Raw genomic sequence first — 16,578 nt, forward strand, 5'->3', positions numbered from 1 at the left:
GCTGCCCATCTGGCGAGAGCAGAGCAAACACTGTATCTCTATTAGTTTTCACCAACTTTGAGATTTCAGAGTCCAACTCCTGACAAATTTTGTAACAGGTAGCATGAGCTTATTTTGTAAACCTAAGTAAGGTAAAAATACTTTATTCAACATTAATAACTCTAAAAGACATACCTATCTAGCCAAACCAAACCTAAACTAGCGTAATATCAACTTTTTCCCTGTATTGTGGTCCTCAACATTACTCAAGTTAAGTTCTGCTATAGTTCTTAATTTATACAACTGCTCGATTTCCTTGAGTCAAACAGATATTACAACCTACGAATACCCTCTATGATTCTATGCATACACATATGTCACAAACAATGTGGGTAGATCACAAACGTAGATCACAAACAGAATTACTAATAATTGTAGGGAACAAAAAAGACTTCTCAATTGTTCTTGACAAGTTTGAGGAGCCTAGAAAGGGGGAAGGGGCTAAGGCACAGGAGTTAAAAGTGCCCCTTTTCAGAAAGGAAAACAAAAATCCCATTAGACTTTAAAAAAATCAACTTCCAATTTTGTTGAATTCCTGATCACCTGTTAAATCTTTTAAAACCTGTTCAAACATACCAAATCGCACAAAGTTATACCTCAATTACCTTTAAAATGTTTCCATCCTGTTGGGAAATCTTTAATTTTACCTTGTGCCTTTTTAATTTCTCTTGTTAATTAATCTGTTTATGTTTAATTGAATGTTTTGTTTTTCTTTTTATTATTTATGCTGTTACGATTGTCCCAATGCTCTCTCTTTGCCCCTCTCCACCCAGCCTGCCGCCCCCCTACCAGCCCCGTTTCCACAGACGTTGCCCACACCGTTGTCCATCTCCACCGGTCCCTCACACCTGTTCTTTAATCCCTTCACCTTCTCCAAACAGTCCCCACTTCTCTCCTCCCCTCTCACAGCTGTCAATCTACTTCATGTTTACATTAGCATCTGTAAGACTCCCAGAAGCTCAAAAGCACAGTGTAAAGCCTTCAGACTGATTATACTTCTCTGCACCTATTTTTCTTAGATGGTCAGTACCAATAAAACAGTTGTGTACTATGAGAGCTCTCCATTGACTTCTAATTTAGAAGTACCTTTTCTCCAATTCAACATCTATATTGTCTGGCCAGTAATGATGGCATTTTAATAGTGATGCAAACCAATAGGCCTTTCATAGCTTCACCAAGGAAGCAGAAAAGGCCTCCAAAAAGAGGTGCAAAGCCCTCAGAGATCCCAAGGGTCACAGCACAGACCTCAGTCATGCAGGTGGTGAGGACGGTGGAGTGCATATGGTGTCTCTGGTCTAGGGCAGCGTGTGAGACACTTCCAGCCACAAACCTGCTCATTTGTGGCACTGGACATGTGCTCCTAAAATCACAGTTTCTAGCACAAACACGTGCCGTATTTTTTCGGACAATAAGGCGCACCTTTCCCCCCCAAATTTGGGAGGAAGACGGGGGTGTGTCTTATAGTCTGAATGTAGCTTCCCTGGCTGGCTGCGGTTGTGGGTGGGGCGGGGGTGTGGCAGCGGGAGAGCGGGGTCACAGGAGGCAGGAGCAGGACCACATTTTTGCTTCAATTTTTTTTTTTTCTATTTTTTCCTCTAAAATCTAGGTGCGTCTTAGGGTCTGGTGCGTCTTAGAGGCCAGAAAATACGGTAATGAAGGGTTAGGTGACAAAGAGTCCTTATGGGCTGGGGCCTCTGATGACAAACTCCCCTGAGATCTGGGATAACCTGACTAGAAGACATCTGAGACCCCAGTCTAGGCCAGTGTCCCTCCGGTGCACCTTCCAGAGGGTAGAGACCAGAGAAAATATGTCTGCTGGTCACAAAGCCAAGCTCCAGGGCACAGGAAAAGACAAAATAAAAATCTCATTCAGATTTTGATGCGGACACAGGCCCGCAGTGTTCACGGCGTTATGGATGAGACGAGACAAATTCACACGGAACACAGACATCCTGTGGAGGAAAAGGGCTGACACGACCACTCTCTCAGTGAAAGAGAGGGCCGGCCCGGTCCCTCGCCTGGACAGGCTCTTAGTGGTTTCAATTTGCATGGGAACACAGAGCGTGCACGTACAGCTCATCAATCATTGTCAGGCAGTAATGATCAAACACTAGGTAACTCTCAAAGAACTGTGAGGGCCATAAAACTTTGGAGAACCAAATGCATTTCATGCTTGGGCCCTTACATAACGGCAAAGTAGGTGTCATAGGATTTTATGCATTCTTTCTTCGGCCTGATCTCCCTAGGGAACCTGCCCTCTCCAGCACAGGGCCGCACCCACCTCCGGCATTGTTCCAGGCTTCAGGCATTGTTTCAGGCTTGGTCAGGGAGGGTAAGTAAGGCAGCCAAGAGATTAGGAGCCTCTTTGCAGACAGAATGAGGACTCAGGCTATGTCAAAGCAGAGGGGTGAGGGCCCATCACATCCTTTTCCTATAGCCCCCAAGTTTCGGGGGGCTTTAACGCAGCAGATAAAGAATAAGACTATGAAGACATGATCTGCTTGGGGAGGAAAGGTGGCCGCTTCTCTCAAAGGAGAAGGGCCAGGAGCCTTTCTCTCAAAGGCCTTTATTAGGTTCATCTGCACAGGAATACAGATACAGCTCATCAATCATTGTTAGCCAGTAACGGTTAAACAATACATGATTTACAGAGAACTTTGAGGGCTTATTCTAAGTTACAGCCAATTAGTTAGAGGGCTATAAAACTTTAGGTGCCAGACTCATCTCAGGTCTGGACCCTTATCTTTAAACTGAGGTTACAAATTAAGTAGGTTTCACAGGAATGTATGCATTTTTGTTAGGCCTGATTCCCCAGGAAATCAGCCCCTCCCAGCACAGGACTGCACTGCCCTCTGTCATTGTTTCAGGCTTAAATCTGGCAAGGGAAGTAAGGCAGCCAAGAGATTAGGAGACTTCTTGCAGACAGAATGAGGACTCAGGCTATGTCAAAGCCAAGGGGCGAGGGTCCATCACCCCCTTTTTCCACAGCCCCCCGAGTCCTTCCCTGTGAGTTTATTCCTGGTGACCAGAGCCTGTCTTAGGTGGATCCTCCCTTGAGGATTCTTACCCGTCATTGGCTAACTGGCCAAGCTCAGGGCCAAGCAGGGTGAAGTGGGCAGGGGTAGCACACCTGCCAGGGAGACAAGCTTTGTCTCCTTAGTGGCTTATGGTCCCAACTCTGACTCAGCCTTAACCATGGGGGGGTTACAGCCTGTGAAACCAGGCAGGGTGGTTCCCAACACCCAAGTCCTTCCCTGAGGGCCCCTTTGTGGCCGTGCCTGTCTTAGGTCATCCCTCCTTTGAGGAATTTACCCGTCTTTGCCTAACCAGTCATCTGCCCGGAGCAAGGTGAAGTGAAAGAGGGCAGAGGTGACGCCCCTGGCAGGGAAGATAAGCTTTGTCTCCCAAGTGGCTTACAGTTCTAAGGTCTTTCACTCAGCCTTGAGCATTGGGGTGTGTTTGTGTGGGGGGAGGGGGGTGGTTACAGCTTCTGAAGCCAGGCAGGGTGGTTCCCAACACGTTTTCATATAAACATCTCCAGCAAAGTTTTTCCAGACACCCGCCTGGAGAGAGCCACTTTACTCCCCATGAGGCAGGCTGAAACCACAGGCTTAATAGGGAGGCTATGCCTGTCTTCTAGCTCCATGGCATCTTCTTCGGATGACAAATGGTATCAAAGACACATAGACATAGAAGGAAAAACTAACCATCGCTGGGAGAGAAGGATTGATAAAGGAAACCCGAGTTGCAAGACCCAAAGACCTCATTTCACAAATATCGTTCATTCCTGGTGTCCAAGAGAGAATTTACGAGAGATTAAAAAGACTCTCAACACTTCCAGCATTCATCAACACCACAGAGAAGTGTGCAGAGGGCTGCCCGGGTGAAATGCGTCCCCTCTCTGCTGGCTGCGGGGAGACACCCCTGCCTCTCAGCGGCTGCAGGGCAGTGCAGGGAGCAGTGCTGTCCCAGCCAGTGATTCTCCCGGAACAGCTCAGCAGGACTAGGAGAAAACTTGAGTACTGTTCCTACAGCCTTTTAACTTCTAGTTTAGGTAAAGGTGATGAGTCCGAAGAAAACACACATACCAGAAAAATTCTTGTTAGGCAACCCCAAAAACAAAGGGACACAAAGGTAATCTAGCCTGCAGGCTTGGAGTCTCGGTGACTAACACTAGGGTGAACATTCTTAAGGTCATTAATCCAAGACTCTCTTCCTGAGCGGGTTTCTCTGTCCCAATCAGGATCCTGGGCTGGAGTGGGAATGAGGGCAAAGGCTCCTTACCAGACTGGTTGCTTAATAAACAGCTTAAAAACAATATCCCAAAAAGCAGCTCAGGATGGGAAATCTTTGGTTTCCTTCAGTTGTTTAGAAAAAAAGGTTATTCAGGAGCTTCATGTGAAAGTCTGTTTCTTTCCTCTAATTTGTACAAAACTGTGTTTGTTTTATGGAGGTGCTAGCAGATTGCTCAATGTCTCAAATGTGAAGACAAATTTTTATTCTTTTCATATCGTGATTGTTTTCTGAAATGATTTTAGAATTGAATTCCATTGTTAAAAGTTATATTTTTATATCAATTTCTAACCATTTGACTTTCAGTTTGTGATAGTATTCCCTCACTGACTCATTCATGTTTTTTTCTCTCAGTTTCACAAGGCACAATGTTAATTTGCTGTATATTGAGAAACAGTATAATTAAGTGTTCTTTCTTTATTAAACATTTATTTATTTTTTCTGTGAATTACTAGTCCTGTTCTTTGTGCAATTTTATATTTTGGTGAGTATATTTTGTTTTTGTTTACTTGCAAGAGTTCCCAGATTTTTAGTATCCCACGTTTTTTGGCCTTTTTTTTAACCTAAAACTGAGATGAAGGCTAAACTTCTATTTATTTTAATTAATTAAAATATATATAACATTTTCCAAATCTCGTTCAAATAAACAAATTATTAGTTAGTTTTTACTTAAAAAGCAAGGAGAAAATGAAATAACAAGTAAGTCTATACGATAATGGTAAGAGTAATGATGATAATGATGATAATAAACATTATTGAGCACTTATTTCAATACTTACTGAAGGGAAGGAAAATTTTGCCACCCTGAAGCCGCCCTTTTGGGATATTTATTCTAAGCTGTTGTTTTAGAAACAAAACTCGGAAAGAACTTTTGATCCTGCCCCCTTTCCTGCCCAAGAGACTCAGACAGAGAAGCCTGCAGTGTGGTTGTTCGTACCAATTTTGTAAGAATCCGTTCTGCTTATAACCAGGCACAACTGGAAACCGGATTTATTTACCAAGACTTGGACTGAAATGGCATGTTTGAAGGAGACATACATAGACTCAGATGTCACCAGAAAGCTTTAAGGAATTGAGATTGACTTTGGAACCAATAAAATCCCCTTGTAAAAACAGCCTGGCATCTCTCTTACATAATTCACAGCAACTTTGTCAGGTAAGGAACAAAGGTTGCTTTCTTAGGGAGATGGCAAAGGAAGAAGCACAAGACATTTTGGGGGACCTTGAGAACCTGAGTGATTCACTGTATTTATAGGTCTTGCAGGCGAAATCTGATGGGAACTCTGAGGCTTGGCTACTAGGCCTGAGAGGCTAATTAAAGTTCCATGTGGAGATTCTTTTTGGGAGTTCAGCAAAGCATATTTTAATATAATGTAATATCTTGATTGCTTTCAAAAATTAAGAGAGAGATAAAGAGATTGATTTGTTATTGCACTTATTTATGTATTCACTGGTTGCTTGCATTTGCCCTGACCGTGTACCAAACCTGCAACTCTGGTGTATTGGGATGTGCTCTAACCAAGCGAGCTGCCCGGCCTATTTCATGGAGACCTACAATCAATTGTTGTCCTTGTGTTTGTGCAAATAATCAGGTCAAACTTAAATAATTAGTGTTATAAGTAATCAGTCAATAATCAGCCTTAATTTGACTATCTTTGATAAAAATGAGGGTGAAAATGGGAGAAAAATCATGTTTCAACAGAAACTATCACACACAGTTGTGGATGTTAGATCCTAGTTGTTAATTATCTATAAAGTTCTATTTTTCACCTAGAAACTGGACTGGATGCTAAATTTTCCTAGTTTTCTTATATATTTGGCTACAATCCTTTGGCCTAATGTACCTTTTATCTCCCATCCTTTGTCTTGTTTTTTGAGATACATCAACCGCAGAGAAATCACCACAGCTGTTCCTATTTAAACAATTCAGTGACTGATGGTATGTACGTAAGCCACACAGGAATTTACCTAGAATCTGATGACATTTTCAGAGGCATTTGAATTGAAGACTACAAGTACCTATCAGATTGTGAGTGCCTGCCTTCATTCCAGCAAAATTCCCCTAAGCTTTATATATAAAAATCTTCTCAAGTGAGAGCTTTGCAGATTTCAAATATGGTTTATAATTTGCCCTGACCATTAATTTGTGTTTTTTTTTAAAAATAGACATATCACTCATTAAATAAATGATTGTTTGTTTCTATAATATCCGCCTCTTTTTGAGGGCCCACTTGTATCACTGCCTGTTGAAATGAGGCTGAGCAATTTACCTGAGTTGACTTATTCCCAGAACTAAATAATTGCATCCATGAAATATGGAGGAATCTCCCAAGTGAGCTGGAATGGAAAATTTATTTAAAGCTCTCAATATGAAATTGAAGGGAACTTAAGTTTTGCCACACTGAAGCTGTCACTGACGAGGACTGGACCTAGGCAGGTCTGTGCATGCATGTCTGGAATGTGTAGGTGCTCAAATTCATGTGGAAAATATTTCATGACACTAGTCTAGGTGATTTTGAAAGTACGTTTGTTAAGACAGAAGAGGCAAGATCACAGCAGCAGCAATGAGCCTAGACTGAGCTGCCTAGACCCAGAAAGTGTATTATAGTAACACAGGCTGACGGGGGCACTGGGCCGTCGTGTCTGTGGCATTACGGATGAGCTGAGACAAATTCACATGGACTACAGAAATCCTGTGCAGGGAAAGGGATGGCATGGCCAATCTCTCAGTGAAGGAGAGGGCTGGCCCCATCCCTTGCCTAGACAGGCTTTTATTGGGTTTAATTTGCCTAGGAATACAGGGTGTCTACGTAAAACTCATCAATCATTGTCAGGCTGAAATGATCAAATAATAGATAACATTCAAAGAACTATGAGAGCTTATTCTGAGTCAGGGTCAGATAGTTAATGGCCATAAAACTTTGGGAAAACAAACTTATTTCATGCTTGGACCCTTATCATTTAAATTGAGGGTATTAACAAAATAGGTTTCATGGGATTTATGCATTCTTTCTCAGGATTCTTTCTTAGCCCTGATGCCTTAGAGAACCCGCCCTTTTCCAGCACAGGGCTGCACTGACCTTGGCATTGTTTCAGGCTTAGGTCAGGGAGGGGGAGTAAGGCAGCCAAGAGATTAGGCGACTCCCTGCAGGCAGAATGAGGACTCAGGCTATGTCAAAGCGGAGGGGGGAGGGTCCATCACCCCCTTTTTCTATAGCACCCCAAGTCCTTCTCTGAGGGCCCCTTCGTGACCATGCCTGTCTTAGGTCATCCCTCCTTTGAGGAATTTACCTGTCCTTGCCTAACCAGTCATCTGCCCGGAGCCAAGCAAGGTGAAGTGAAAGGGGGCAGAGGCAGCATCCCTACCAGGAAGATAAGCTCTGTCTCCCAGGTGGCTCAGGATCCCAAGGTCTTTTTACTCAGCCTTCACCATAGGGGATTACAGCTTCTGAAACCAGGCAGGGCAGTTCCCAACAAGAGGCAAAAGGAGAGTCCTTTGAGACAGGTCCAGGGAGTTAGGCAGGGATGAGCTGCTGCTGCCTGCAGCTCCCCTAATTGCAAGTCTTGTGTGGACCCTTAGAATTTAGGAGAGAATAAAAGTAAAAGCCTGAGAAAAAGAGGAGCACAGGCATGCTACAAGGAGAGTATGTGTTTGGTCCTTCTTCATGAGGGCTCTTATCTCTCTTCTAATGGTTTAGGGGAGTTCTCAGGGGAGGGTCTTAAAAGAATATTCAATAGTTTTCCAGGTGTGTCCTTTAATATTTTGAAACATCAAAATGAGCATATAAGGGAATGCAGGTTTATTCTCTGATCAACTTCACTGTTTTACTTTTATCGTGTGCTTATCAGGCTCTAAATGGGCTTTTGTTATTTATTTCCCCCAACTTCATCTGTTCTGGAGTTTGGTGATGCAGATCCCGGCCAGCAGGATCCAGTGTTGTGGCTGCAATATACAAATACACACGGACTACAGAAATCCTGTGGAGAAAAAGGGACGGCATGGCCACTCCCTAAGTGAGAGAGGGTGAGAGGGCTAGAGAGAGCCCAAGAGAGAGCTGACCCCTGCCTGGATAGGCTTTTATTGTTTTTCTGGGCACATTACATGAAGGACAGTCTTTATTTACCATGCACAGGTTCACCACAGGTGATTACCTTTTACGGACAACAAAGAACAGAATACTGGTAATTACTTCAAAGAGAAGGATGTTACAGCTCCAGGGGGAAACTGCTCACACTCTATACTTGGGTGGTTTAACCCAGACTTTAGGAAGTTAAAGATAATCAGTAAACATTTGCTGCCTGAGGGTGAGGGAGTTTGAGCAAGAGCAAGTCCCATAGTCTGTGTACAATGCAAGCCTGATTTCCCTCTGGAGAACCTATCCATGGACATGGGTCCTGCCTGCCAACCTGGCTCCCCACTGGCTTTTCCGAGTTGGGGGTGAGACACATTTCCCACGCGTGGAACAGTTCCCCACAGTTTGGCTGAAACTAATTGCACCAACTGGGTCTTTTTGTTATTTTTTCCGGTTGACTGGGGTGATTTAAGCTCTCACTGTTGGGTTGGGGAGGAGAGGTATAAACCATCTGCTCCTTAGTGTCCTTGGTTAAGAAAGGTAAGATCTTGTGATTTATTAGGAGGCTATTAATTGCTTGGTCATGGTTAATGATCTTGTCTCAGTTTCCCTTATTAAGAAGCAAGACTGAAGGAGCCTTTGACCATCACCCCTTTCATGCCCTGGAGATTTGAACAGAGAAACTTGCTTTAGGAAAGGAGCCCCTGCTTAATCACCTAAAAGTCTTCCTGTTAGAAGGGAGACTCAAAGCCCATTGGCTCGATACCTTCGTGTCCCATTGTGTCTGAGCTGCCTAGAGAAATTTCCTGCCATGTCTCTTCTGCTCTTCCTCAATCCCTGTAAATCACCCCTTCTCACTTCTGAAATCTAACACCCTGTTCCCCTTTTATCCTTTGTCCAAAAATGTCATATATTTCATGTCGCCTCACTGCCTTTGGAATTTTCATGCCTATGCAAGTTCTCCATGCACATGGATTAAGAACTTGGCATTCTCCTGTGAATCTAGATGAACTTGGAAGGTGGGAGGAAAAGTATTCATCTTTTTAGTTCCCCCACCACTATTCTGTTATTTCTTCTAGAAATAATTACTTTAATCCTTAAACAATAATCTAAAGTAGCTATTGTCACTACTTTAAAGTAGAACAAATCTGACCATTGGAAAGCTTAATTCAGTAGGGCAGAAGTTAGCACTTACAGACAGTAAATACCAGTGCACGGTGTAAAACTCAAATCTGCACTAATCCAGCATCTGTAAACTTTCCAGCAATTAGAAGGTAGAGTGGAAAGGGCATCCTGATTCCCACTGACGAGGTCCATCATCACAAAATTCACTACATATCCTCCCTTCTTTTTATCGTGTTTTATCTTTCTAACACAAAGGACTGAAGTAAAAAGTATCTGGTTGGCTGAAGTGCATGTTTGAGTGGAATAAAATTTAAATGCAGTCAAAATTGTCAGGAATAGCAAGGAAACAGCAATACTGTCTTCAAATTCTATTAAAATGATTCTTTTTCTTGCTCAGAGGACATGAAAATATTTCTGACTAACTACTGCCTCTCTTGACAACATTTTATATAATCTTTATTGATGTTTTAGGCATATTTAATGGTAGGGTTACAAGAAATCTCATCTGCAAAGATGAATAATAAAGTCCCAGGGAATCGAAGGGCCTTGTGCAAACAGCTCTAGCTGGTTAATGAGAAGACAGAATGAGACCTCGGGTGTCATGGCCTACCATCCACCTGTTATTACTTATACTAAAAACAGTAACTATTTTCGCCTAACAATATTTTTAATTCTATGGGTCTAAAAAACAAAGTTTACAATATTCAGAGGAATTTAAAATATTCTCTATTTTAAAAGTTTAAATTAAATAATTGTCATGTTTAAAAATCAATCATACAGCACAGAGAAGTGGGACAAGGGAAAGAAACATCGTTTCCTCTCCACCTGATTCCACTCCAGAGGGGGCCACCTTGAAATATTTCTTCGTCATTCTAGGAATTATATATATGATTATTGTTTTTAGTTGAACTACTGTTCTCCATCTTTATATAAATTTAAAAGATATTTTTACAGTTTATTCCATATTACCACTCAGACATATAACTTATTATCTTAATATGGCTTCCTTTTATTGACAATTTTGAAGAGGACAGGCAAGTTCCGAATGTCCTCAGTTTAGGTGTCCCTGATCTTCCCTTACAATTAATGTAGGTTGTGTAAGTTTTCTTGGGCTGCTCTGGTGTCAGGCTGTTTTGTTCTCAGTTCATTCCATCAAGGAGCTCATGATTTTGGTTTTTCTCACTTCTGATGAGGGGTATTAATTTTGATCCCTGGATCAAGGTGTTGTCTGCTGGCTTCTCCATCGCAAGCTACCCCATTTTTCTGCTTCTGAGCACAGAGAGAATTTGACTGGCAGAAGCGCTCAGCTATGGTACAAAATGAAAATAATCACCTTGTACAATACTTTCTCTCAAGTAGCAGTAATAGAATAGGTTTTAGATGCTAATTATTATTCTCCCAATACTGGTGATTTTGCATTTTCTGGCTTCTCATTTAACTTCAATTGCTCTTTGTGGAGGAAGATGCAGATTAATAAGGTACTTCCAACAGTTGTACATGGAGCGTCAGGAATGTCTTGGTACATTAAACAATTTGTGTAACTGAAATTTGTGATAGGTAAGTCTATATATAACATGCGAAGTGTAAGAATAATTCTTTGCATATGCAACTAGATGAACATTGAACAGCAGAAATACTCGACAGTGTTATTTTTCTTAAAACATTTAATAAGAGTCAGAGTTTACAAAATTATGTTGAAATTTCAGTCATGTAAATTTTTATTTTAAATTTTGATATTCATTAAAAATGTGTACTTTTCATTTGTATTTTAAGAAATGATTATGAGTATTCCTAAATATTCTGAATAATTAGGAGAAAAGGCTTCTTGAAACCATGAGCTTTTAAAATGTTAATATTTAATTTATATTTTGGACAAAATATTTTAAATTGCAGGCACTTGAGCTGGAACAAAATTATGTGACAATCTTGTTTATAACACAATTGTTAGGTATTGATTTTATTCATTAGTAGTATTAATTTGCTGAAATGAAATCAAGAAAGACCAATGGTATGAGGTAAATATATAAATCATTATGAATTACATATGTATTTAGTTCATTATTCACCCAAGCATTACTGGCTAAGTAAGCAAATACCCAAATATGCACAATAAAAATTCAATTGGTATGCTTTGGTAGGTTCTCAACTTTCAGCCTTTACAGTGGCTTTACAATGACACATTGTATTATGGCTTCACTATGTGTCATACAATTTTATCCTTATGAAGTATATTGGTCTAAGTAGGATATAAATTTGCAAACTTAATAACTTTTAACATTGAACACACAGTCTTCATAAAGCCTTGATGCTTCCCCTTCACTATAATACAGGCAAAGAGTTTTCTGAATTATCATTCACCCAATATTGACAACCTATTACATGCAACTATTGTGACATTAACAGTTAACAAACCAGATAAACATTCCTCTTTTCCTTTAACTTACATTTTAGTAAACTTTTAGTACATTTTTCAACATAGAAGTCAGGGGGCATATTTTGGAATATGACATAGCTTTTATCATACAATGGCACACACACACTGTGCCAGTTTTCTTTATTGGCATGACACATTCTGACTGAATTGATATGTGGTGGTGACTACATATGTAGTATGTAGTCATATCTGCAGATGGACTTATCAGAAGACTTGGAGAAAAGGTCTGGCCATGGGGAAAATGTTTATGAACAAAAGAAAGCAGAAGAAAAATAGGAAAATGTCAGCACAGCCAATAGTATCCTCAACATTTAATAAGTAGAATTGAAAGAAGAAAGAAACAAGGATATATAAATTTGAATATAATGTTGTATCAGGGTAGAGTGGTATTCTAGCCAGTAAGGAGAATAAGCTTGACTAATTGGTTACGTAGCATGTAATAAGCAGCCACAAAACCGCATCCTCTGCAGGTCCATGGAAACAGTGACGAACAGCTGCTATCCATTGTGCACACACAGAAAAGCAAGGTTAATTAAAAGTACTGTACTTGCCAATTCAGTCCCATTAACAGCAAAACCAGTTCAGGAAAGGGTATTTTCATGGCATGATTTTTTTCTGAGCTCTATTAGGACTGTGTCAGATCCACATATCAGTGATTCACAAGACAGCTTAGAAAGCGGGGTGCCTGCCAAAAACCCACCTGAACTAAGAAGAATATATTTCTACTTCTTTGACAACAGCCATATTGTTCTCTTTTGATGTGGAAGTCATTCAGAATCCAGGTGACCTTCATTATAATCAAAGTTAGCCTAAACAATGAAATCAGAAACACAGTATGAGTTTTCATCCTCACACAAAACTTTAAGTAATGAGATGCATAAATGACAAGATCGACATAGATTTTTTGTGTTTACTTTCATTTCACAGAGTGCACCTTTCACAAACAATGGACAACTGAGTAATGCACGATATTTTAGGCTCTCAAAACTACCTGTCACTCGGCATAGAAATAATCCTCCATGTGAACATTCCCTTCCAGCACACGGATTAGAGTGCTCTTTTGCATCTTCAATCATTTCCCCTGATACTGTGTTCTAGTCGTGTTTTGTGCACAGCAGTTACCACTCACAAACGATAGGGCCCCACATTCATTTCACTCTGTCTGAAACCACCTGAACTCCAATCCATCCCACAGTCTCTCCTCCGCTTTAGAAGTTGTCAGTATCCATAAATTGAGATGAAACTTTCCCACTCATGATGTTGTATAATTGTTATATGTGATATTTCAACACATAATTTATACAACTGTTTTTTTAGAAAATGTGAGTAAATAATATTATACTCTACTCTTTTGTAATTTTCTTATTTCACACTCCATCATTATGCTTCGAAAATATATATGATGTTTACATAGATGTGTGGCTTTACTTCCTTTACTCTAGCTATGGCATAGTATTCCATTCGTTAAAACCTGCAATGAATTTTTCTACTCCTCTACTGAGGAGCAGTGAGTTTGATTAGTAGCTGGCACTTGTTTTTGTTTCCTTGAACATTCTCACACATGGCGGCTTTTCTACAGGTAAGTGTGTCTTCAGGAGCAATACGTGAATGGAGTTGCTGAGTTCTACAACAAGCAGCGGTTTTGTAAATACACAAGGTATCGCTAAACTGCGCTACAAAGCAGTCTCACCACAGCTCTTCATTATCTCCTCACATCCTTGCCAAAAAGTGCTGTCATAATTTTTTTGATATGACAAAGGTAAGTTCTATGAAATAAATTTTACTAAGCAGTAAGCCGTAATTATAAAAACACATTTTACCTACAAACTCAATAAACAAGAAACAAAAGATTCATATTTAGTGCATAATTACTTAGTGATAACTACATAGGGTTTCCTAAACTTTACAATAATTGCTTGCACCAAACAACAAAAAAGTAAGACACATTCACAAGTTTAAGAGAAGTGAATGGAAAATGGTAAACAAACTTAAACAGTGAAGAGGGTAGGAAGGAGGAGTCTTCAGGAAAACCACAAAAGGAAAGGGTGGCTCCTACAGAGCAGGGTTCAAAGGGGAGGGTCCTGGCCATTGGACAGGATGAGAAGCATGGACAGCACTGGAGAAAAACACATTGTACTTTGCATCCATTTCCAACACCCAGCACCCAGTCAGTCAGGCTGGAGACCTAAGGTGGGGACTCAGCTAAGCCCCAGCATCCCAGAGCTGGGGCAGCCCCAAAACAGTCCCTCTCTGGGGTCCTCCTCCTATTGCATTATGCTCTGCCTCTTCCAGTACACCTGCATTTCTTTCACTTTGTTCCAACTGTCCTAACCTTGGGATACTGGGATTCCTGGAAATACAGAAAAGAGAGCTTCCTACCCAAGTCTCCCTTGTCTATACAATCTCCCAACTCTTGCCCCAGGGAATGGTATGAACTCTGGGGAGGAGCACAATTTAGATAGAGCTGTTGTTCTATTGGGAGAATTTCCTTCTGGGCTAAGAGTCTGAAGAGAGACAAATACATACAAAGGTAGAATCAAAGAAAGCAGAAGTATTAGAATTGTCACCCAGCGAGGATGACACTGCCTAGTTGAGTTGGGGTGGGACTGAAGCAGCCTGCCCCAGAGACTCACTGTGAAAAGAACGTCCTATAGCAATTCTTCCAAATCATTACCTCAAAGTCTCCCTGGAGCAGGGCATCATTGTTTATGTACAGTAGCAAATGGTCAGTATTAATAGCTTTAGGCCTGTCGTGGATAAAATACTATCCTTTTAATTCCAGTTTACAAAAATAGGAGTAATATGCAAAATAATGGCTGTCTATTTTTCTACTTTATATAAATACATAAACAGCTCAGGTAATTTTCAATCCTTGTGCACCCTTTGTATGAACTGCTCTCTATCATAGTTACGTATATTCTTAAATATATATATTTAAGAATATATATCCATAATTGGTCCACAAAGTTTACCTGTGCATTCTCCAGTGCTTTGTAAAAAGAAAAACAATATTATTATGAAAATGTTAATTTAATGGTTTCACCTCACACATAAATACATGTTTGGATAGAACACATGAGCGATGACTGTTCAGTTTGTTGGGAAAAACGACTTTTCATTGTGTCAGGGCTGTATACACAGGGTAGCCGGTAACTCATAGCTACAAAATGCTATTCGGCGTTTTTTTTACCTTTCTTTAGTGTTGTAGTCAAGAAATTCTTGACAGTACTTAGTTGCTGCAACAATTTTAAGGCGTCCCTGTAGACTCGTTCCGAGTGGCGCTTGGAGAGCCGACCGGAGTGGTCATTGGTGTCCCTGCCTGGAATCCCACCCTCGCCCTTGTCCAGGAGCTTCTGCCGTAATTTGTCGCCGGACAGCTGTTCCAACAGTTTGCGGAAGGCCTTACTAAGGATCCCATAAACGACTTCTCTTATCTTGTCCAGGTCGTTGAGCACTTCGTCTTCCCCGGGCGCAGAGGTTGGGCTGCTCTCTACTGCCTGGGCCTTTGTGTGGTTGAGCACTTCGTCTTCCTCAGGCACAGAGGTTGGGCTCTCTACACCCAGCGGCTCCGAGTCATTGAAGTTCTGCAGCTGGTTTCCATCCCCGTCGCACGCTTGGTCACGCGTGCCATTCTCCGACCCGATCCCGGGGACCTGGGGCCCGGCGCTGACAGGGGAGCAGTGGGAGCCGCTGCGCATTAGGATCCCGCAGACCAGCAGAGCCAGCCTTGCTCTGCTGCACATGGTCCTTGGCCGCTAGCACAGGCTTTGCTACGAGAGTGGGACTGCGATCAAAGGGTTCCTCCAAGTTTCTGTGTCGCAATCACAACCCAAAAGGAATCGCCGTCTGGTCCTAGTGTCTGAGGAGAAGCCGCAGGAACGAACAGGAGCAGCAGGAGGAGCTGGAGGACTTGGGTGCTGAGGCGGGTTTTCTAGACAAAAGTTTGCAGACACGCAGAACTAGAAGGGAGCTTGACACTGAGAGAACGGGGTGAGGAGAGAGATGCAGAAGGAAGAACAACGAGGAGGCGACAAGCTAAAGTGGGGGTGGAGGACCAAGGGGCCTAAGTCCACCAGGAGACAGAAGTCTCGTGGTTAAGGAAAAGAGAGAAAGTCGAAGGAGGAGAGGAAGGGAAGAGAGGGCCCAGGTGAAGGCGGCCTCTGAGGGAGCGAGTGGGCAGCGCCTTCTCTGCTCTGAAGTCCCTCTGGCTGCACCTGAAGCTGCGGCTTCTTTTGCTGCTGCTGCCAGAGGATACAGAGGTGACCGGCCTTCTGCTCCTATTTATACATGCAGCGGGCAGCAATCTCTCTGAACACGGTTTTAGAAGAGATTTTTTGTCAACGTCTGCCTGCCCGTGGCCTTTAAGTACAGAATATTTTGTTGTACTGCTGCGCTCATGAAATGACTTCCTTGTTTGCTCAGTCACGTCCTGATGGGGGATCAGGAAAAGACGTCAGCATCCTAGTCCCTCAAGGAACATACTGACTAATCTGTGCTGGTCTCTTGGATGATAAGATCCGGAGTCATCCACTTCTCATAAACACCCTTCGCTCACACAATCCAACTTTTAAGAAGTCCAATTATGTTGATGGTTTTCAATTCTTCCCGTTTCTC

The 16,578-nt window shown here is 41.8% G+C and overlaps 1 protein-coding gene across 1 annotated transcript; it reads right to left on the reverse strand.

Annotated features, from left to right (window-relative positions):
* Positions 1 to 11,176: 11,176 nt before the first annotated feature.
* On the reverse strand, positions 11,177 to 16,287 carry LOC128780259 (pituitary adenylate cyclase-activating polypeptide). The gene is made up of 2 exons (XM_053918859.2): positions 15,155 to 16,287; positions 11,177 to 12,773 (listed from the first exon to the last, which is right to left on the reverse strand). The coding sequence occupies exons 1-2, from the start codon at positions 15,705 to 15,707 to the stop codon at positions 12,769 to 12,771; spliced, it is 558 nt and encodes a 185-aa protein (XP_053774834.1). The 5' UTR covers positions 15,708 to 16,287; the 3' UTR covers positions 11,177 to 12,768.
* Positions 16,288 to 16,578: the final 291 nt, after the last annotated feature.

This window comes from Desmodus rotundus, chromosome 2 (genome assembly GCF_022682495.2).
Source record: "Desmodus rotundus isolate HL8 chromosome 2, HLdesRot8A.1, whole genome shotgun sequence".
Taxonomy (NCBI): Eukaryota; Metazoa; Chordata; class Mammalia; order Chiroptera; family Phyllostomidae; genus Desmodus; species Desmodus rotundus.